The sequence below is a fragment of the Heptranchias perlo genome, chromosome 8, assembly GCF_035084215.1.
Source record: "Heptranchias perlo isolate sHepPer1 chromosome 8, sHepPer1.hap1, whole genome shotgun sequence".
Taxonomy (NCBI): domain Eukaryota; kingdom Metazoa; phylum Chordata; class Chondrichthyes; order Hexanchiformes; family Hexanchidae; genus Heptranchias; species Heptranchias perlo.
In genome coordinates, this window is record NC_090332.1 from 41506576 (window position 1) to 41530658 (window position 24083).

The 24083-nt window shown below is 42.6% G+C and overlaps 1 protein-coding gene and 1 long non-coding RNA gene across 3 annotated transcripts in view; one reads left to right on the plus strand and one right to left on the minus strand.

Annotated features, from left to right (window-relative positions):
- The window catches only part of LOC137324576 (ribosomal protein S6 kinase alpha-5-like), a 108002-nt gene extending 96905 nt beyond the window's left edge, over positions 1 to 11097 (minus strand). Inside the window, exon 1 of the mRNA XM_067989018.1 lies at positions 10911 to 11097. Within this exon, the coding sequence (XP_067845119.1) occupies positions 10911 to 10965 (55 nt within the window). The 5' untranslated portion in view covers positions 10966 to 11097. The remainder of the gene's footprint in view (positions 1 to 10910) is intronic.
- A 155-nt stretch (positions 11098 to 11252) lies between these two features.
- The window catches only part of LOC137324579 (uncharacterized), a 71654-nt gene continuing 58823 nt past the window's right edge, over positions 11253 to 24083 (plus strand). For both annotated transcript variants that reach the window (XR_010963671.1, XR_010963670.1), the window contains exon 1: positions 11253 to 11357. This is a non-coding gene — a long non-coding RNA (uncharacterized lncRNA). The remainder of the gene's footprint in view (positions 11358 to 24083) is intronic.

Here is a 24083-nt window from a genome sequence, read left to right on the forward strand (position 1 = left end):
TTCTGAGGAGGTCTATGCGATTTTTCGCTGTGGCCCGTCGGAACTGTCGATCGACGAGTCGAGCGTCATATCCCGTTCTTACGAGGGAGTCTTTCAGCGTCTGTAGGTGTCCATCGCGTTCCTCCTCGTCTGAGCAGATCCTGTGTATTCGCAGGGCCTGTCCATAGGGGATGGCCTCTTTGACGTGGTTACGGTGGAAGCTGGAAAAGTGGAGCATCGTGAGGTTGTCCGTGGGCTTGCGGTAGAGTGAGGTGCTGAGGTGCCCGTCTTTGATGGCGATTCGTGTGTCCAAGAAAGAAACTGATTCTGAGGAGTAGTCCATGGTGAGCTTGATGGTGGGATGGAACTTGTTGATGTTATCATGTAGTCTCTTCAGTGATTCTTCGCCGTGGGTCCATAGAAAGAAAATATGTCGTCGATGTATCTGGTGTATAGCGTTGGTTGGAGGTCCTGTGCAGTGAAGAAGTCCTGCTCGAACTTGTGCATGAAAATGTTGTCGCATTGGGGTGCGAATTTGGTCCCCATGGCTGTTCCGTGTGTTTGGGTAAAGAACTGGTTATTGAAGGTGAAGACATTGTGATCCAGGATGAAGCGGATGAGTTGTAGGATGACGTCTGGAGATTGGCTGTTGTTGGTGTTGAGTATTGATGCTGTTGCAGCGATACACCATTATCCCCCACGATGATGGCAGAGTGCCGAGACGTCCATCGTGGTGAGAAGTGTTCCTGGTTCAACTGGTCCGTGGGTGCTGAGTTTTTGTAGGAAGTCTGTAGTGTCGCGACAGAAGCTGGGGGTTCAGAACCCAACATTGTCCGAACCTAATATGCCTGACATCAGGCCATCAGGCAGTGATTGGGAATATTGCAGAGACAATAGAGGTGTGAAACAGACACATTAAAGACCAATTGTCAGAAACAGATAACAAAACATCCCACGGCATAATCAAAGACTCAGGACCTGGACCCGGACTAATCCTATTATGTTAATTGCAGGAGCTTTGTTCAGTTGATTAGGTAACCTTCGTGATTGACATCTTAAGGATGAAACATCTTAAATATCTGCATCTGAACAATCAAAATACACAAAGATAAGGGCATGTCCCTCCCCCATGAGAAAGATAGAATGGACAACAGTTAACACCATAGAATGGATAAAGACGTCTGGAACAATGGGCACCCTGGGGGAGATGTCCGTGGCAGATGACATCATGGGACTAATGTCATTAAGCTACCAGAGGCAAATATGCTTCAGAAAGATATATGAACTGGGACACTGTCCCACTAAAGTTAGAAGCAGCTTCCCCAGACGGTGGAGGTCCACACACTCTACGAACCAGGCCCGATCAGCATGAAACTTCCTAGGGACAGGTTGTACCATCTTTGTATTAATTCAGAGATTAGAGAGGCTTGTAGCAAAAGCAGAGTTGTTTTAATGGGAGACTTTAATTTTTCATATAGATTGGAAGCAGCAGAGGAGCTCAAGTCAGAAAGGTAGTGAATTTCTTGAGTGCATTCAAGATAGTTTTCTGGAATAATGTGTTCTAGAACCAACAAAAGGGCAGGCCATACTAGATTTAGTCAATAATCTAACAGTAAGGAAACATTTATCTAAGTGATCATATTATGATCGAATTCAATGTTAGGTTCGAAAAGGAGAAAAGTAACACAGTTACTAAGATTCTAGATTTTGGTAAGGCTATCTTTAACGGGATGAGACAGAGACTGATGACAGCAAATTGGTCAAAACTGTTATGGGGTAAAGCTACAGATGAACAGTGGGAGATGTTCAAAAAAGAATACAGGACCAGTATATACCCTTAAGGAGCAACAGCTGCACTTACCAAATAAAACAGCCATGGTCGACAAAAGAGATGAAAGATAACATGAAACTATAGGAAAGAGTAACAAAAGTGTAAAGAATAGTGTAGATCCAAGGAGCTGGGAGCGATCTAAAGAACAGCAAAGGAACACAAAAAGATAGTAAGAACTGCAAAAAGGAATATGAAAAGGAATTTGTGAGGGACATAAGATTAACACAAAAAGTTTTTACAATTATATTAGAAGAAAAAGGGTAGTAATGTGGGCCCTTTAAAAACAGAAGTGGGTAATATTGCAAATGAAAATAAGGAAATGGCAGACTTGTTGAATGATTACTTTGTGTCAGTCTTCACAGTAGAGGAAGAGGATAACATACCTGACGTTCCAAAAAAAATAAAAGGATCAAGGACTGGAACTCACTAAAGTTAAAGTAAGCAAGAAAACAGTATTTGAAAAAATAATGGCACTAAAGACTGACAAAACCCTAGAACCTGATGATTTCCACCCCAGGGTTTTAAAATGAAGTAGGTGAGGAATTTGTAGGTGCTTTGGCCATAATCTTCCAAAGCTCTCTTGATTCAGGAATTGTCCCTTTAGATTGGAAAATTGCAAATGTACCTCCATTATTTAAGAAAGGTGAAAGAGAAACCAGGGACTTATAGACCTATTGGTCTAACATCTGTTGCAGGGAAGTTATTGGAATCCATAATTAAGGGCAAAGTGACTGAGCACTTAGAGAAATTTAAGCTGATTAGAGAGAGTCAACATGGATTTGTAAAGGGTAGGTCATGTCTAACAAACCTAATTGAATTTTTTGAGGAAGTAACTAAAGTAGTAGACAGGGGAATCTCTATGGATGTAGTTTATATGGACTTCCAGAAGGCATTCGATATGGTTCCACATAAGAGACTGTTAGCTAAAATTAAAGGTCATGGAACTGAAGGCAAACTATTGACCTGGTTAGGAGATTAGTGAGGCAGTAGAAGACAGAAAGTAGGGATAATAGGTATGTACTCAAATTGGAAGGAAGTGACTAGCGGTGTCCCACATGGATCTGTTCTAGGCTCTCAACAATTCACTATATTTATTAATGACTTAGATAACACAAGAGAGAGCCATATATCCAAGTCTGCAGATGACACAAAGATTGGTGGCATAGTAAGTAATGTAGGCGGGAGCATAAAATTACAGAGAGACATTGACAGATTAAGTGAGTGGGCAAAGCTGTGGCAGATGGATTTCAACGCAGGCAAGTATGAGGTCATCCATTTTGGACCAAAAAAGGATAGATCCAAGTATTTTTGAAATGGTGAAAAGCTAGGAACAGTGGAGGTCCAAACAAATTTAGAGGTCTATGTACACAAATCACTAAAATATAGTGGTCAGGCACAAAAAATAATCAAAAAGGCCAATGGAATGTTAGCCTTTATATTTAGAGGGCTAGAATATAAAGGGGATTAAGTTTAGCTACAGCTATACAAAGCCCTGGTTAGACCACATCTGGAGTACTGTGTACAGTTCTGGGCAATGCACTTTAGAAAGGATATATTGGAAGGAGTGCAGTGCAGATTCACCAGAATGTTACCAGGGCTCCAAGGGTTAAATTATGAGGCGAGATTAAATAAACTAAGCTTGCATTCCCTGGAATTATAGAAGGTTAAAGGGTGATTTGATTGAGGTTTTTGGTATTTTGAAATGAATGACAAGACAAATAGAGAGAAACTTTTTCTGCTGGTGGGGAAGACTAGGACAAAGGGACATAACCTTAAAATCAAAGCCATGCCACTCAGGAGAGAAGTTAGGAAACACTTCTTCACACAAAGGGTGGTAGAAATGTGGAACTCTCTCCCACAAAAAGCAGTAGATGCTAGCTCAATTAATCATTTTAAATCTGGAGATCGATAGATTTTTGCTAGCTGAGAAAGGGTATTAAGGGATATGGAGCCAAGGCGGGTAAATGGAGTTAGGATACACATCAGCCATGATCTCACTGAATGGTCTACTCCTGTTCCTATGTTCTTTGTTGGCTGACTTAAAGTAAAAAAGCAGCAAATCAGAACTGAAGAGCCAAGGAATATATGGATCAAAAGCAGAAACAGGCCATTAAACAACCAAGGAGAAAGTATTAGAATCTCACAAATTGTTCCCAAAAAAGTCCTTTCATCTGCCATTTTTTTCTCAGTAACTGAAATTTTCCAAAATTAAATTTAAACAACATAATATAAAAAATTACATTTTTCACTAACAATTATCTTTTGTATCTTTTAATATCTGAATTAAAATCTTTACTTCAAGGCTTCAACTCATCTTAGGTTTGGTATTTTTTTCCTCCCAAAAAGAGAGTTGTAGGAAGTTACCGATCACACTTATGCAATTGCAGGTTGTAGAATTTCCCAGCAGGCATCAGTTGTTTTTATCTAGGTTTTTCAAATACAAGCTTTATCTCCTCTTTCTGTGACAACACTTCTATATTTCTTTGCACTTCAAAATGCCTTGAAAACTACCTGGAAATTAATTTAATTTAACAACAATTTGCATTTATAAAGCGCCTTTAATGTAGTAAAACGTCCTAAGGCGCTTCACAGGAGTGTTATCAAACAAAATTTGACACCGAGCCACATAAAAGATATCTTTCATACTTAAACTATTCCCAAATGTTTAATTGTTGTGTGAGAGAATGAAAAAGACACATGTGGCTAGAGGTAAAGGGAGATGGGGAGGAGGAAGGGGAAAGGGGAGCGGGAGAAGAGAAAAGGAAGCGAATTAGCTGTTGTAGCTATTAGCCATGTCTAACTTTCACAGATTTAAGTCATGCAAGTATGAATTATATATTTTTTCTGTGTTTATTAGCCAAGAAATCTTATTTACGGTATTTTCCTTAAAAGCTAAATAGAATTTTGCAAACTGCCCAGTTAAGCAGAGCATACTAATCACATCACTTGTATTTTTTTTGTCTTTCAAAAGCTAATTACATTACTAGTCTGATAATTAACACTCATTATAATTGTATTTGTTATCAAATGTGTACATTTTGCAACTACAGGATGAAAACCACATTTATTCCTTAAAACTGGCTTCAGGTTGGCTACCAGAGTGACATCCTATCAACATGATGGAAGTGCCTGATGGCCCAGCCCATTTCCTATTGCAACACCCTCACTACTACCATACACTACCCCACCCATTGGTAGCAGAAACTGGCCCTCCTCAAATGGTACTGGCCCACAGGATCCCCCACCAATGTTGCTGGACCCTGGTTCTCCCCCCAAATGCTGCTTGTCCAAGGAACCCTTTTCCTCAGTAACCCATACTCTTGAGCTGTCAGACTCTGGGAACTCTCTTCCAATGTTGCCAGACCCCACAACCTCTTCCCAGTGCTCCCAGTCACCAGATCCCCTTTATCAGGACTCCTAGACTTTAGACCCCTCCGTCCCAATTCTCCCAGATAATTTGCAGATGGGATATCTTGCCTAGTGTTTCCAGATGCTACCAAACTCCATAGCTACTCCAAAACACCACAACCTCAAGCCTCACTATTGCCAAATGCCAAATACCTACGTGCAATCTGCTACATGTTGCCTATCATCTTCCTGTGTATTCTGGGTTTTAAAAAAGATGAGATTAAAAATTAAATCCACAACTAAAGCAAGATGTAAAAATAACCAAGGCTACCAATTTACAGATCTCACAAATAAAACAGAATCATAGGATTGGATTCCCAAAAACATTGGGAAAAATTCCAGAATACCATCTAATAAAAGCAGAAATTGGCCATAAGACACCAGTCTTGATACCTTGTGCATTATACGAAATAACGCTTCTATTAATGTAAAACAGATTATGCTCTGACTCACCATGTGGAATGGCATGGGATATTTGCTATTACAAAAAGAAACTTTACTTCTGCACACAATTCTTTTCCATCATGTACTATGAGTTACATAGAATTACATATAAGTTACAACATGGACTGGTTAGACTGAACATCCTGTTCGGCGCAACCAGTCCATGTTGGTATTATGCTCAACACAAACAGTAGTCCTAATCCCATGTGCCTGTCCTGTTCCTATATCTCTTTATCTCCTTTCTCTTCAACATCAATCTAGCCTATTCTTAAACGTTGACATGATCTCTGATTTAATCGCAAACTCTGGTAGTGCATTCCATGACCTCAGGCTGTTGTGTAAAAAAAAATGTCTCCTGCTCTCTGTCCCAAATCTCTTACATTTAATCTTATATTTATGTCCTCTTGTTCTAGACCCCACAACCACTAGAAAGTCTGTTTGTATCTACTCTGTCCCTAACTTTCATAATTTTAAACACCTCTATTAAATCACCCATAATTTCTTGTGTTCTAACGGAAACGGCCCCTCTTTGTAAATTTGTGCCACATAAAAAAAGGTAAAAAGAAATAAAGATAGTCATTTGCTATATATAGAACCTTTCTGCAGGAGCACAAAATACTGGAATTCTTAACTAACCTTCCCACAAAGCCAAGGTTTTCTCCAGCCTGAATAACAAAAAACATTCAAATGAACTCACCCAGTTCAATTAGACGTTGTAGCTTTAAAAAGGGACACAAACCTACATTTTCACAAGAGAATAACTAATACATTGAGTTTTATGATAAAAAGGGTTTTGTGCTCATAAAACAGAACAACTTTTATCTTCACCAATATTCTGTACAAAATGTACTCCTCTTGGGAGGAACGCCATTTAGGTCTGTTCATAGCTTGCTGCTTTTTGTATTTAACGTACAGATAGCCCTATATGGTACCTTCACTAGAGTAGTTCCTCATTCTAGGGTATTCCTGGTGCTGCTTCTGGCAGGCCCTTCCACACTTCTCATTGAGCTAGGGTTGGTCTCCCAACTTGATGGTAATGGAGAAGTGAGGGATGTGCCAGGCAATGAGGTTACTGATTGTGATCTCTTGACGATGACCCACAGCACCACATGGATGCTGCTAGGGTCTGTCTTTAGACTATCCCACTTAGCATGACAGTAGTGTCACACTACATGATGCACTGTGCTCTCAGCGTGAAGGCATGACTGTCTTCACAAGGACTGTGAACTGGCCACTCCTGACAATATTAGTGTGGACAAATGTGTCTGCAAGAGGTAGGTTGGGGAGGGCGAGATCAAATAAGTTACTTCCTCATAATGGTTCCCTCACCATCTGATACAGGATCAATCTGGCAGCTTTGTCTTTCAGGACTTGGCAAGCTCGGTCAGTGATGGTACTGCCGAGTGACTCGAGGTCCTCCACCCAAAGTATATACTTGCTCCTCTCCGAGTTTGGGGGGGGGGGGGGGGAAAAGAGGGTAAGCTGGTAACCAGCACGAGGTTTCCTTGACCTTGTTTGACCTGAAGCTATGAAACTTCATGGGGTCCGAAGACCATGCTGAGCACTTCCAGAATAATGCCCATCTGACTGTATTCCACTGTGCCCTCACCTCTGGTTGGTCTATCCTGCCAGTGGGACAGGACATACCCAGGGACGATGATGGAGGAGTTTGTGCTATTGGCAGATAGATATGATTCTGTAAGTACAAACTACGTCAGGCAGTTGCTTGACTAGTCTGGTACAGCTTTCCCAACTTGGGCTCCAGGCCACAGAGTTAGAGAGGAGGACTTTGCAGATGACAACCATGGCTGGGATTGTCCGAGTCTCATCCTGATCTGATTTCTTGTTGCTGATTTTTTGGAGTGACTGCTTACAAGCGAGTGGCTTGCTAGGCCACTTCAGAGGGCACTAGGAGCCACATGTAGGTCAGATTGGGTATGTGTAGCAGGTTTCCTTCCATGAAGGACATCAGTGAACCAGTTGGGATTTTTACTACAATCCAACTTTGTGGTCATTTTCCCTCATGCTAGCCCATAACGTTACAGATTTATTGAATTCAGTTTCACAATTTGCAATGTAGGGATTTGAACCTTTTGGTACCATACCCCCTGCGCTAAAGTACCCTAATAAAGCTGTTTTTTTCCCTTAAATAATAGGTAAACCTATTGCATAACCAGCTGTCACAATTTTAACTTTAGGTGGTAGGTCCAAAGCCGTAAAAATCAGACAACAGAATAAACGCACAAAACACAATAGATGTTATTTGATGCTTCAAATTGATAACATATTACATCAGCTTGTTTTCTAAAGAACTTGTCATCAACATCATTCTTCACAAACATCTGGTGACTGAAAATTTCCAAATTAGGCACCATACCATAATTGGGCAACATTTGTTAGCAATTTACTCATTGACAAAAATTTAAGTCAATACTTGTAACTTAGAAAGCGTATATTCTACTTTTTCTGACTAGACCACTCATCACCAAACTAAAACATAAAAAGCCTAACTGTGGCTAATCAAACTAGATCATTGTTGAAGTAATTATTTGTCTGGTTACTTAACCTGAGGGTAAATTTTCCAATTAATGAAATATGCAAATTACATGGATGATGCTGTATTTTTGGCAAACTGAGCAAACAAACCAAATGTAAAACATGCATTTGTAAACCTAGAGCAATGCTGAGGCTGAAAAGCAGAAAAACAAGCCGTGTTGGTAAATATTTTCAAGTAGGAGAGTGACTTTGCTGCAATTACTATCATCAGTTCATGCTGCAGGCTATTGTTACTGTAGCATGATATTGCAAACCTTTCTTACTCATGTTCCTGAGTATGACCTTTTAAGTACAGAACAAATGTGAAATAGCACAACCTTTGTCCTATGAAACTATCAAAATTTGTTATGATGCACAAATATTATGAACATGAAATTTGGTGCAATGTAACCAAAATTTCAAAATATTAGAGTTTCAAATAATAAACTTTTATGTATCATATATGTTTAAAGAAAGGCAGAATAAAATGTGTTTAAATTGACTAAAAATATTGAATGAAAGCATTATACCACTTCTTTTGTGAAAAACATTGAACTGCAGAGGCTACATTGTAGTTTATTCTATAAAATGTTTCCCTTGATGTCAACTCATGGCAATGTGCTGGCTGCTCGCCTAAGATCTTCAATGTTACATATTTTAATTTTATGCACTACTGAATACAGCATTGCATTAACCATTTGCTCTCATCAAGCTGCCCAGCGTAGACTAAGACAACCAGATGGTTAAAGATACAATATTGGTCTTTACTGATCAATGTATTGCATGGTATAATTCAGATGGTATATAATTTAAAAGTACTTCAGTCCTATCAAAAGCTTTACTGTCTTTCCTAATTGAAAAAAAAATCAATGTTCAAAATAAGTATAGAACAGAAAATGCTGGAAACAGACAGCAGGACCATCCAAAGAGAAAGGATGGGTTATCATTTCAGGTGTAGACCCTTTTCCCGAATGATGTAGGTTTTACACCCAAAAGATTAACCCATCTTTTCTCTTTACTTTTCTGTTTTTATTTCAGCATTTGCAGATTGTTCTTTTGATCTCTACAAAAAACAATTCTGATTGTATTTCTGAAAGTGTTCTTCAAATTAATTCCATTTTATTAAAGCTATGAAAAAGGGAATTATATATAGGTTTCATTTCTTAACACTACACAAGTCTGGGTTGGAAGCATTCTCCCTTGAACTGCATCAAAAGCAGTTTAAAATAATAAATATGCAATGCCAGCTATAGAAATCTCAAACTTAAACCCAGATGCAACAGATAGACAGAAACACCAGATTATAAGAATTACAATACTTTTTAAAAAGGTTACAGTATTAAATCATTACAATGTGTACTTCAGGAGTTGTAAGTTTAGGACAGCAATCGCAGATACTATCAGACATGAACGATTAATTTTACAGGTTATATATCACCTATTTACTTTGGGTTGAATACTTAAAAAAACTCAACGTCAGTTTCAATTAACAACATAACTATTGAGCTCCATATATACACTTCACATTTCATGATCAGCTCAACAAATTGTGTACAAAAGCAATTAAAAACTCATTATAACAGGATTTGAACTTACATATGATATGTTCATATGCAAGTTAAATGAGGCTTGAATGGCAGTGCATAAAATAGTGAAAAAGACTTTTTAGAAGTGATACAAAAATACATTACACAAAGTATGATTATGGAGAGCTTAGGCACGGTATGCATCGTTAATGAACAAATTTAATATTTATTTCTGCAGTAACTGCAATGCCAACAGAAATTCAAAAAATATTTACAGCACTTGCTGCTTACGCTTTTTACACATAATGTGCAAAATATTGTAATCCAGCCTGGTAAAGCTTTCATTACTAATTTCCACATCACATTTGTCAAACTATCTCGATCTTTAGTCATCTTAACACATTAAAAGTTAAGTAATTGTGTACCATATCCATGAGTCTCCATTAACGATTTTAAATAAAAAGTCAGATCTTTATCAAAAAAATGAGCAGGACAACTGACATCGGTGATGAGTCCAACACAACTTTATGCGGTTTATTTTTGTGATTCACTGTCTACTGATACGCATCATTTATATACAAACACAGAACCAATAAAATTAAGTGCTGTTAAAGAATGTTGTTGCCAATAATCCCACAGTTCTGCTCTGTTGGGGATCATAATGCACAAATTCGTTCTGACAAGTACTTGCATGCTTTAAAAAATGTTTTAAAGTCCTTTCATCCCAGTCTGCCAGTATCTCGCTCTGGAATGCACCACATTACACCTGCTGCCAAAAGTCTGATTGGCAAACATCCCCTTTTTTTCTCCCTCTCTCTTTCTGGTGTTTGCAAAAACTCTCCTGCTTACTACAGCATCCAGCCAAGTTGTGCAACTAATGAGTTACGAGACTCACCGATCCAAGGTAAGTCGTGTTGTTTACAGACAGATTCGCCGGCTGACAGGTCACTACAGGAACAGCAGGTTAAACCTCAAAGTATGTATTTAAAAAGCAAACACACTATAAACATTAAGTACAGTCCGTACATTGACTTATTAAGTAAAAATATATTTTAATCCAGAAGACTTTTTTCCACAAATTCAGTGTCTCTTGAATTTAGAGCTAAGATTGTTCAACAGCACAGTCAAGCGAAATCGGTTTTTAAAATTTATTGAACGAGAAACACATTTTTTAAAAAAACTCTTACCGTTTGTCAGCTCATGTTTTACAGTACAGCTCCCCTCCTCAGTGCCGTCTCCCATATTGAGCGTAACCCCGGTCTGAATCCAGTGTTAAAACACGAGTTTGTCGAAGAAACAAAAGATCTGAAGAAGAGCCTGCGCTGGATCACCGGCAGCCGCCGCCGTCTCCCCTCAGTCTCTCTCTTCCCGAGAGCTGGTATCGCTGTTAAATCGCAAGCGTGCTGCATCATGGGAGTTGTAGTTTCCGTCGCCCAGCCTTCTCATTGTGTTGTCTGGAAAACCGAGGACCGTGTGAACCACAGCTCCCAGCACGCTTTGCACAAATCGCGCATGCTCTGATGCGGTGGAACGCAAACCCCACCTCCTCTCCTTTGACATTTTGTTCTCTCGTTTTCCTAACCCGGATAGTCCAACAAAACCCCCCGGGGGGGATGAACTTAAAAACGTTTAAGGTAAGCTAATTGAACTGTTTAGAAAGTTAAATTTAACAGGCAGCGTATGACTGATATATTTATGTACCTTCATAAATCTCATAATATACAGTTGTAACACTTTCATCAAAGAATGATATAACATGGAGTCCTGCCCCTTGGTCAGAATAACCGACATGGTGCGGTCCGGCGGAGGTCTGGTGTAAACAGCTGTGCGAACTGTTCCCGTAAAGAGATTCTGAGCGCGAGCGGGAATTCGCCAAATTGGAACAATGTCGTATTTCTTTAACTAGCAAAACAACCGCATCGCCAGGAACACACAACTCCCTGCCAGTGGTGTCAGTAAGAGTTTAAACCCACAGAAACACCGCCACTTTTTCTATTGATTGAATGTGGTTTCTATGTTACCAGTTCTTGGATTCCTGTAGCGGTTGCTTTTGCTCCACCGCATAACACAAGAGTTTTCCATTGAATTGTAACGTTTTATAATTGACCCACCTGATTTAACAAAACACAGAATTCAATAGCAGTAATGAATTCAAAGTCGTGTATTTAAAGCAGGACATAATCTTGCGTTTACTGTAGAAGCTGATTTATTTTTTATTTGTTCCTTTATTTAAAGGGATATTCCAGAGTAAAACGACCTTATGGCCCCACAATATAGAGCCTACAGCGCAGAAACAGGCCATTCGGCCAACTGGTCTAAGCCGGCATTTATTCTTTTTCCATAAAATATACTTTATTCATTAAATTTGCAGCAATACATACAATGCAGTTATATCACATTCCAAACGTACACAATACAGATTACACAATTTGCAGGTTACATCAAGTACAGTTCAATGAATACATTATACATAATTACAGTTCATGAAACTCAAGGGTGCCTCATTGCATTACACTCAATACAGATTATTGATTACAGATTCATTACAGGTATATTACATCAATTTGAATTTTACATTCTGCCCGAGGGGTTTTTTCACTGATTGCAGCGCCTCGGTATACAATGGCGGGAAGGCTCTAAACGGGCCTTTCCCCAACGAGCCTTTGTGGTGGCCGCACCCATCCTCTGCGTCCCTGAGCACGTAGTCCTGGACCTTGGAATGTGCCAGTCTGCAACACTCGGTCGAGGACAGCTCCTTGCACTGGAAGACCAGCAAGTTTCAGGCAGACCAAAGGGCATCTTTCACTGAGTTGATGGTCTTCCAGCAGCAGTTGATGTCTGTCTCGGTGTGCGTCCCTGGGAACAGCCCATAGAGCACAGAATCCTGTGTTACGGAACTGCTCGGGATGAACCTGGACAGATACCACTGCATCTCTCTCCAGACCTTCTTTGCAAAGGCACATTCCAGAAGGAGATGGGTGACGGTCTTGTCTCCACCGCAGCCTCCTCGGACAGCGCACCGTGGCACTGAGACTTCGGGAGTGTATGAAGGATCTGACGGGAAGGGCCCTTCTCACCACCAGCCAAGCTAGGTCTTGGTGCTTGTTTGACAGCTCTGGTAATGAGGCGTTCTGCCAAATGACATTGACAGTCTGCTCGGGAACCAACCGACAGGATCGACCATCTCCTTTTCCCACAGGGTCTCGAGAACATTACGTGCGGACCACTTGCTGATTGCCTTGTGGTCAAAGGTGTTTTTCTGCACAAACATTTCCACGAAGGACAGCTGGGGAGGAATGGTCCAACTGGATAGAGCGTCCCATGGCAGCGTGGCCAGGCCCATCCTTCGCAACACCGGGGACAGGTAGAACCTCAGCACATAGTGACACTTTGTGTTTGCGTACCGAGGGTCTACGCACAGCCGCACACAAAGGTGGCCATCAGGATGAGGGCCACATTGGGCACGGCTTTCCCCCCTTTCTCTGGAGATTTGTATATCATGTCCCTGCAGACACGGTCCATTTTTGATCTCCAGATAAAGTGGAAGATGGCTTGGGTGACTGTCGTGGCGCAGGAGCGAGGTATGGGCCAGACCTGCGCCATGTACAGCAACACCGAGAGCACCTCGCACCTGATGACCAGGTTCTTGTCCACGATCGAGAAGGATCGTCGATCCCACAGTTCCAGTTTCTGTTTGACCTTGGCAATACTCTCCTCCCAGTTTTTGGTGCACGCCCTGGCCCCCCCGAACCAGATCCCCAGCACCTTCAGGTAATCCGACCTGACGGTGAAGGGGACAAAGGATCGGTAGGTCCAGTTCCCAAAGAATATGGCCTCGCTCTTTGTATGATTTACCCTGGCCCCCGATGCCAGTTCGAACTGGTCGCAGATGCTCATCAATCTGCGGACCGACAGCTGATCCGAGCAAAAGACGGCGACGTCGTCCATGTACATGGAGGCCTTGACCTGAGTGCCTCCGCTGCCTGGGATCGTTACCCCTCTTATGCCCGCATCCCTCCTGATGGACTTGGCAAAGGGTTCGATGCAACACACAAACAAGACGGAGGAGAGAGGACAGCCCTGCCTGACTCCCGATTTGATCGGAAAGTTTTCTGATTCCCACCCGTTGAATGAAACTGCGCTACTCATGTTTGTGTAGAACAGTTGGATCCAATTGCGGATTCCCTCCCCAAACCCCATTTTGGAGAGCACTTCCATCATGTAAGTGTGGGATATTCTGTCAAAGGCTTTCTTCTGGTCCAGGCTGATCAGGCAGGTGTTCACCCCCCTGTCCTGTACGTAGGCGATCGTATCCCTGACTAGCGCCAGGCTATCAGAGATCTTCCTGCTGGGTACAGCGCAGGTCTGATCGGAATGGATCACACCTCCAGGGCTGACTTGACCCGATTGGCGATGACCTTGGACAGAATTTTGTAGTCCATGTTAAGTAGTGAGATGGGTTGCCAATTTTTGATTTCTTCCCTCTGCCCCTTCTGCTTGTAGATGAGGGTGATGATGCCTTTCCTCATGGAGTCTGACCTGCTGCCTGCCAGGAGCATACCCCCGTACACTTCCAGCAGGTCTGGACCTATCCAGTCCCACAGAGCAGAGTACAACTCCACCAGTAAGCCGTCACTTCCGGGAGTCTTACTCTTCTCGAAGGAACGGACGGCCTTTGTCAGTTCGTCCAGAGTTAGCGGGTGATCCAGACTCTCCCGCTTGCTGTCGTCTAGAACCTCCGTGATAGACGACAGGAAGGACTGAGAGGCCACGGTGTCTGTGGGCTTCGTGTCGTACAGTCCGGCATAAAAGGATTTACAGATCCTCGGTATGTCGGGCTGCGAGGACGTGACCGAGCCGTCCTCTTCCTTCAGGCTGCTGATCACAGAGCTCTCTCTCTGCACCTTTTGGAAGAAGAAACGCGAGCAAGTCTCATCCTGCTCCACAGAACGGACTCTGGACCAGAAGATGATCTATGTTCCATGCGAGCCTCCTCCCACCCCTCTTCATCTAACCCTATCGGTATTCCCTTCTCCATCCTGGTGTTTACCAAGCTTCTCCTTAAATGCATCCTATTTGCTGTAACTATTCCTTGTGGTAGTGTGCTCCACATTCTTATTACTCTTTGAGTAAAGAAGTTATACCTGAATTCCCTATCGGATTTATTTGTGAGTGTCTTATATTTATGACCTCTAGTTTTGGACTCCCCCACAAGTGGAAATATTTTCTCTACGACTACCCTATCAAACACTTTCATTATCTCCTCTTCTAGAGAAAAGGGCCCCAGCCTTTCCTGATAAGTATATCCTCTCAGTTCTGGTATCATCCTTGTGAATTTTTTTTGCATCTTCTCCAATGCCTCTATATCCTTTTTATAATATGGAGACCGGAAATATTCCAAGTGTGGTCTAACCATGGTTCTATACAAGTTTACCTTCCCTAGTTTCATTCTCATCCCCATAAAATTAGCTTTTTTACAATCTATTACTTTGGTCTTTGTCTTAATTATTTCTTTCCCGATCATTATTTTAAACCTTACTATGTCATGATGCCTAGATGTTCCCCTACGCTTACTTCTCTTATTCATTTCCCATGACTAGCAGTGATTCCTCTCTTGTTGGGCTTCTCACATACTGGATAAGAAAGGAGTCATGTACATACTGTAAAAACTCCATTCCCTTTTCCCCTTTCCCTTGCCAGTTTATTTGGGGGTAGTTGAAATCTCCCATGATTATTATTCAATGTTTTTTACTCATTGTCTACATATTTCTTCCTCCAGTTCCATTCCACTATCAGGTGGTCTGTAGAATGTGCCTATTAATGTGATCGATCCCTTCTTATCCTTTGTCTCAATCCGTATGGATTCTGTTTCTATTTTAATGTTAGTTATGTCCTTTTTTCCTGCTGCCATTAGGTTATCTCTAATTAGTACAGCTACCCCACCCCCTCTTCCTTCCCTATCCTTTCTAAATACATTATATCCTGCAATATTTAACTGCCAGTCCTGTTCTTTATGTAGCCATGTTTCAGTTATCCTTACTACATCTGGTTCCTCGCTACGAATTATTGCCTCCAGTTCCCCTGTTTTGTTTCAGATGCGGTGCACATTGCTGTACAGGGAATTTAATTTGTTTTTAATAATTTTCCCTCAATTTATTTTTAAGTCATTTTGTACTTATGTTCTATAACTGTTTTTGTACCCTGACCGTTTATGTTACCCTTATTCCTTAGCTCGGTCTGACCTTTAATCTCACCTCCTATTTCTTTTATCTTCAGACTTATGTTATTTTCATCAGCTCATCCCCCCCCCATCTTACTAGTTTAAAGTCCAATCCCTGCCCTATTTATCCTTTCCGCTAGGACCCATTCTGGTTCAGGTGGAGCCCGCCCTAACGGTACAGCTCCTGCCAGTCCCAGTACTGGTGCCATTGTCCTATGAAATAATATTCTCAATAGCCATTTGAGAAGATATAATAACTATATTGGGGCAGGTATGAGTAGAACTATTAGAGAACAGTGCTGTAGAGATGGACTGAAAAGAAAAGGCACTGGCAGAGATTGAAGTGGTCAGCAGTGTTGAAGATGCCATAGAGGTCGAGGAGGATAAGGAGAGACAGCAAGCTGCAATCGTAGTCATACAGAACAATTCACAAAATTGTTTCCCTATATAACAGTCACTGCACTTTAAAAGTAATTCATTATCTGAAATGCTTCTTTTGATCTGATAAGGCACTGTATAAATGCAAGCATTGGCCCAGAATTTACTGGAGCAGGACATCTTGCTGTGTGCCCCGTTTGTTACATTTTTTTCCTCACCCTTCAGCTCAACACTTTTTTGTGCTGCAAGTTGCTGGATGTGTGAGCTGATAACGAGTCATCTGGAACCTTGGTGAACGACGGGACCAACAGTCTATCTCCTTAACCAATGAAATTTTAGGATTGAGAAAGAAACAGGAATGACTGAGAAGGAAATACAGTGAATTAGAATCAAATCAGGAACAGAAAGAGAAATAAAAAGTGGGAAAGATTGGATTAAAAGAAACAGAAAGGAAAAGTAAGAAAAAAAAGTTTAAAATTTAAAATGTTAAAAATCTCTAGGAACAATTTACTACCTGCAGGAATCAGACTCCACGGTTTCAACTGTTTCCTTTTTGGGCTGGAGAGGTTGAATGACATTGCAGGAACATAAATCTTGTCATTAAAAGGGTTCTTATGTCGTTCAGCACCAGCCCAAACTTTCTGCAGCGCGTTTAATTTGTTTTATTAGCGCAAATTTTTCAATTTCTTGAAACTCATGGGGAGGTTGACGGCGTGCTCCCATTTTCGTGAGGCTAACGGAGGAGCAGTGCAAATCGTCCAGCAATTTGTGTCAATTCGCAACTCACGAGGCATCTCTTCCTCGCCACAAATTAGTGGGTTATTTACACACTAATAATGGCGTGCGCATTAAACTCACCGTTATTTTGCCAGCAAATTCTGGCCCATTATTATTACAGGTATATGATTAATTCAAAGTACAATGCAATTTGTAGATTTTGGCCGAGAAATTCAATTGTGCAGCACTTGTATTTCGGTGGAAAAATGGGCACTGCAAGACCTAATATGGCATGTAGTGGCACGTGCTCAGTCCGCACTGGAAGTGTGTCGCACGCCATATTGATTAATCATCCAGGACACCCACCTGAAACTGATGATAGGCCCATTGCTTATACAAGTCAGAGGCCTGACACCTGTTTCAGGCTCTTTATAAAATTTGTTGTTGAAGAATTCAGCACGCAGCATACATTTTATTCACCGTGCATGCAGTGGAGAGTTTTCTCAGCTGCACAGCAGCCAAACCAGCGATCCTTGAAGCAACTACTGGAAGTTGTCACCCAGAAAGTAAGTTTTATAGTTTTTTTACTTACCTAACTGTGGAGCCAGGAGGAGCAGGAGCATTCCTCCCAGCTCCACATTAAAACTGCAGGCCGGTGCCAGCCCCTCCCGATTCATAGAAATCATAGAAAATTTACAGCACAGAAGGAGGCCATTCGGCCCATCGTGTCCGCGCCGGCTGAAAATGAGCTCCCCAGCCTAATCCCACTTTCCAGCACTTGGTCATAGCCTTGTGGGTCACAGCACTTCAGGTGCACATCCAGGTACTTTTTATATGAGTTGAGGGTTTCTGCCTCTACCACCCTTTCAGGCAGTGAGTTCCGGACCCCCACTACCCTCTGCCTCCTCCCCGCAGACTCACCTGAGGACCTTGGTTGGTGTCCCAGCTGACTGATCTTGCTGCACTCCCACGACAGGCAAGCAGCCTCTGAGCCCGCAGCTCTTCTTTTACCGATGTCCTATAATTTTCCATCCTTTCTCTACTTTTTATCCTAACGATGCCAGCGGAACAATTTGGCTTATTCCTGCTGCTGGCCTCATTAGGTGCGTGCAGCATGGTGCTGCACCAGAATTACGCCCCAATTCGGGTGCATTCCAAGTTCTAGGCTTTTTTTTCATTCAGTCTAAAGCCCACTTGAATGGAAATCCTCTTGTTATAATGGACAGTGGGGTTGAGTCGAAGCTAAACAGAATCTGCCTCCTAATAATAGGCCAAATATACGAATTTGTATTTGTGAATTTATTTTTCACATGGGTTCGGCAATCAGGACCAGGGTCAATTTGGTGCAAACCCAGATTTTAGCTCAAAATACAATTTATCTTAAGGCAGGAATGAAGCAGAGAATATATCCCTGTACAAATAGGAAAAAAATTAGGAAAAGCCATTGAATAATGTACAAAAAGTATAAAAAAGTAATATAAAGCACTTTTTATACCATAGAAAACCATTGCTGATGCAATGCTAACATTTTTTTAGACACATTTTATTTTTACGTGTTGCTCAGATCCTAATTGTGTCCTTTTTTTCTGTTCTCTAAAGCTTTATTTTTCACATTTATTTCTCCTCTTTTACCCAAGTTCTATAATTTTTCATCCTTTCTCTACTTTTTAATCTGTACTTTGTTTCATTTTTTGTGTTTTAATTTCCCTTTTTATCTTTTTTTCTTCTTCTCCTGTTGTTTGTACAAAATCAGAAATAAATAATGCTGTTAAATATTGTTTCCATTCCAGTTTTTCTCTACACAGTAGTGGTTAATGAATCTTTTTGTGTTGGAGGGATATAAATAGTGGTGTCCCCCAGAAGTCAGTGTTAGGACCATTGCTTTTGAGTACAGGGCGCACAATAGTCCTGATTTTAATCCCTGTTTATGGGCGAACAAGGTGGTAACACGGTCAATTTTGATTGGGGCCTTCGGATAGGCGGCTATGGCTCCCTCATTATACAATACAAATCAGGGTCTGTGAGATCAACAGGATCCTGGTGCAATTTTCAAGTACCAACTTGTGGACCATGTGCCGCGCAGTACTAAATGTAGAGCGGTCTAAGCATTAATGCTCCTCCTGGCTCTACAAAAATAGACCTGCTTCATGCCCAACCATTCACAAGCCTCCCCCAGGATCGACAACTCCTCCCTCCCCGCAAAACAGAAAATGTTGGCTCAGCTCAGCGGAGGAGCTGCTGGATTTGCCACCACCCATCAGCAAGCTGCCTGTCAATGCCTGAAATGCGCAGGCAGCTCACTGTAAATTTTAAATTGAGGATCGATCAAGAAAATGGTTCAGGCCTCTCGGTGGTGCCATTGGATGGGCGTCCCAATTGCTCCACCCATCATCCATCTAATGACCACCACTCATGAAAATCTACCACAATGTAAAAATTTAGAGATGATACAAAAATGAGGAGCATGGCTAACTGAAGAAGCCTGTAAGCGACTTTTGGAGGACATAGTCAGGATAGTCAACTTGGCAGACAGATGTCAGATGAAACTTAATACAGAGAAATGTGAGATGATGTGTTTTGGGAAGGTGAATAAAATGAGGATATGTACAGTAAATAGTAAAACTTTAAAAAGGAGCAGAGAGACTTGGGGTTCAGGTACACTAATCTGTAAAAGTAGGAGGACAAGTTAATAAAGCTATAAAAAAAAACAGACAGGATCCTAGATTTCATAAATGGGTATAGAATACAAAAGTCAGCATGGATTTGTGAAAGGTAGATTATGTCTAACTAGTCCACTCAAATTTTTTGAGGTGGTCACTGGCATGGTGGATAGGAGAGTGGCTGTGGATGTTGTCCATATTGACTTCCAGAGGCAGTTGATAAAGTTCCACACAAGAGATTATTGGCAAAAATAAGAGCGCAAGGAAATAGAGGTAACCTTGTGACGTGAGTTGATAATTGGTTGGAAAGTAGGAGACAGATAGTAAGGTGAAAGGGTTCGTTGTCTGATTGGCGGGATGTGATAAGTTGTTTTCTCGAGAGAGATCTGTACTGGGGCCTCAGCTTTTCATGATATATATCAATGACTTGGATGAGGGAATAGAGAGTTGTATATCTCTTGATTCAGGAACTGATCTTTTCCATTGGAAAATTGCACATGTCACTCCACTATTTAAGAAAGTTGACACAGGTACGGTAGCATAGTGGTTATGTTACTGGACTAGTAATCCAGAGGCCTGGACTGATAATCTGGAGTCATGAGTTCAAATCTTGCCACGGCAGCTGGGGAATTTAAATTCAATTAAATAAAATCGGGAATTAAAAAAAAAACTAGTATCAGTAATGGTGGCCATGAAACTGCCGGATTCTTGTAAAAACCCACCTGGTTCACTAATGCCCTTTAGGGAAGAAAACCTGCCGGCCTTACTCGGTCTGTCCTATATGTGACTCCAGACCCATAGCAATGTGGTTGATTCTTAATTGCCCTCTGAAATGGCCTAGCAAGCCACTCAGTTGGACAATCTCACTACAGAAAATCATAATAAGAAAAAAAACTGGACGGACCACCCGGCATTGGACCACTAGGCACCGGACACGACAAAGGCAAACCAAGCCAGTCGATCCTGCAAAGTCCTCCTCATTAACATCTGGGGACTTGTGCCAAAACTGGAAGAGCTGTCCCACAGACTAGTCAAGCAACAGTCTGACATAGCCATACTCATGGAATCATGCCTTTCAGCCAACGTCCCAGACTCTTCCATCACCATCCCTGGGTATATCCTGTCCCACCGGCAGGACAGACTCACCAGAGGTGGCGGTACAGTGGTATACAGTCAGGTGGGAGTGGCCTGGGAGTCTTCGATATTGACTCCGAACCCCATGAAATCTCATGGCATCAGGTCAAACATGGGTAAGGAAACCTCCTGCTGATTACCACCAACGCCCTCCCTCAGCTGATGAATCAGTCCTCCTCCATGTTGAGCACCACTTGGAGGAAGCACTGGGCACAGAATGTACTCTGGGCAGGGGACTTCAATGTCCATCACCAAGAGTGGCTCGGTAGCACAAGTACTGACCAAGCTGGTCGAGTCCTGAAGGACATAGCTGCCAGACTGGGCCTGCGGCAGGTGGTGAGCGAACCAACACGAGGGAAAAACCTACTTGACCTCGTCGTCACCAATCTATCTATCGCAGATGCATCTGTCCATGACGGTATTGGTAGGAGTGACCACCGCACAGTCCTTGTGGAGACGAAGTCCCGTCTTCACACTGAGGACACCATCCAACGTGTTGTGTGGCACTACCACCATGCTAAATGGAATAGATTCAGAACAGATCTAGCAGCTCAAAACTGGGCATCCGTGAGGCGCTGTGAGCCATCAGCAGCAGCAGAATTGTATTCCTGCACAATCTGTAACCTCATGGCCTGGCATATTCCTCACTCTACCATTACCAACAAGCCAGGGGATCAACCCTGGTTCAATGAGGAGTGTAGAAGAGCATGCCAGGAGCAGCACCAGGCGTACCTAAAAAGGAGGTGTCAACCTGGTGAAGCTACAACAAAGGACTACACACATGCAAAACAGCGGAAGCAACATGCTTTAGACAGAGCTAGGCGATTCCACAACCAATGGATCAGATCAAAGCTCTGCAGTCCTGCCACATCCAGTCGTGAATGGTGGTGGAGGAGGCTCTGTAAACATCCCCATCCTCAATGATGGTAGAGCCGAGCACATGAGTGCAAAAGACAAGGCTGAAGCGTTTGCAACCATCTTCAGCCAGAAGTGCCGAGTGGATGATCCATCTCAGCCTCCTCCCGATATTCCCACCATCACAGAAGCCAGTCTTCAGCCAATTCGATTCACTCCACGTGATATCAAGAAACGGCTGAGTACACTGGATACAGCAAAGGCTATGGGCCCTGACAACATCCCGGCTGTAGTGCTGAAGACTTGTGCTCCAGAACTAGCTGTGCCTCCAGCCAAGCTGTTCCGGTACAGCTACAACATGGCATCTACCCGACAATGTGGAAAATTGCCCAGGTACGTGCTGTCCCCAAAAAGCAGGACAAATCCAATCCGGCCAATTACCGCCCCATCAGTCTACTCTCAATCAACACCAAAGTGATGGAAGATGTCGTCAACAGTGCTGTCAAGCGGCACTTACTCACCAATAACCTGCTCACCAATGCTCAGTTTGGATTCCGCCAGGACCACTCGGCTCCAGACCTCATTACAGCCTTGGTCCAAACATGGACAAAAGAGCTGAATTCCAGAGGTGAGGTGAGAGTGACTGCCTTTGACATCAAGGCAGCATTTGACCGAGTGTGGTACCAAGGAGCCCTAGTAAAATTGAAGTCTATGGGAATCAGGGGGAAAACTCTCCCGTGGCTGGAGTCATTCCTAGTACAAAGGAAGAAGGTGGAGGTTGTTGGAGGCCAATCATCTCACCCCCAGGACAGTGCTGCAGGAGTTCCTCAGGACAGTGTCCTGGCCCACCATCTTCAGCTGCTTCATCAACGACCTTCCCTCCATCATAAGGTCAGAAATGGGGATGTTCGCTGGTGATTGTACAGTGTTCAGTTCCATTCGCGACCCTTCAGATAATGAAGCAGTCCGTGCCCGTATGCAGCAAAAACTGGACAACATCCAGGCTTGGGCTGATAAGTAGCAAGTAACATTTGCGCCAGACAAGTGCCAGACAATGAACATCTCCAACAAGAGAGAATCCAAACACCTCCCCTTGACATTCAACGGCATGAGCATCGCTGAATCCCCCACCACCAACATCCTGGGAGTCACCATTGACCAGAAACTTAACTGGACCAGCCACATAAATACTGTGGCTACAAGAGCAGGTCAGAGGCTGGGTATTCTGTGGCAAGTGGGTATTCGCCTCCTGACTCCCCAAAGCCTTTCCACCAGCTACAAGGCACAAGTCAGGAGTGTGATGGAATACTCTCCACTTGCCTGAATGAGTGCAGCTCCAACAACACTCCAAGAAGCTCGACATCCTCGAGGATAAAGCAGCCCGCTTGATTGCCACCCCATCCACCACCCTAAACATTCAATCCCTTCATCACCGTTCACAGTGGCTGCAGTGTGTACCATTAACAAGATGCACTGCAGCAACTCACCAAGGCTGCTTCAACAGCACCTCCCAAACCCACGACCTCTACAACCAAGAAAGACAAGTGCAGCAGGCACATGGGAACACACCACCTGCACGTTGCCCTCCAAGTCACACACCATCTCGACTTGGAAATATATCGCCGTTCCTTCATTGTCGCTGGGTCAAAATCCTGGAACTCCCTACCTAACAGCACTGTGGGAGAACCTTCACGACACAGACTGCAGCGATTGAAGAAGGTGGCTCACCTCCACCCTCTCAAGGGCAATTCGGAATGGGCAATAAATGCTGGCCTTGCCAGCGATGCCCATATCCTGTGAACGAATAACAAAAAAAAGCGGGAAAACAGGGAATTATAGACCAGTTAGCCTAACATCTGTTGTCGGGAAATTACTAGAGTCTATAATTAAGGATAGAGTGACTGAACACCTTGAAAATTTTCAGCTGATCAGTGAGAGCCAGCATGGATTTACTGGAATGATACCTGGACTCCAAGGGTTAAATTACGAGGCGAGATTACACAAACTAGTGTTGTATTCCCTGGAATTTAGAAGGTAGGGGTTTGATCAAAGTTTTCAAGATATTAAGGAGAACTGATAGGGTAGATAGAGAGAAACTATTTCCGCTGGTTGGGGAGTCTCGGAATAGGGGACATAGCCTAAAAATTAGAGCCAGGAGTGAAGTTAGGAAACACTTCTACACACAAAGGGTGGTAAAAGTTTGGAACTCTCTTCCGCACACAGCAGTTGATGATAGCTCAATTGTTAATTTTAAATCTGAGATTGATAGATTTTTGTTAACCAAAGGTATTAAGGGTTATGGGGGCTAAGGCGGGTATATGGAGTTAGAGGTCACAGATCAGCCATGATCTCATCGAATGGCAGAACAGGCTCGAGGGGCTAAATGGCCTACTTCT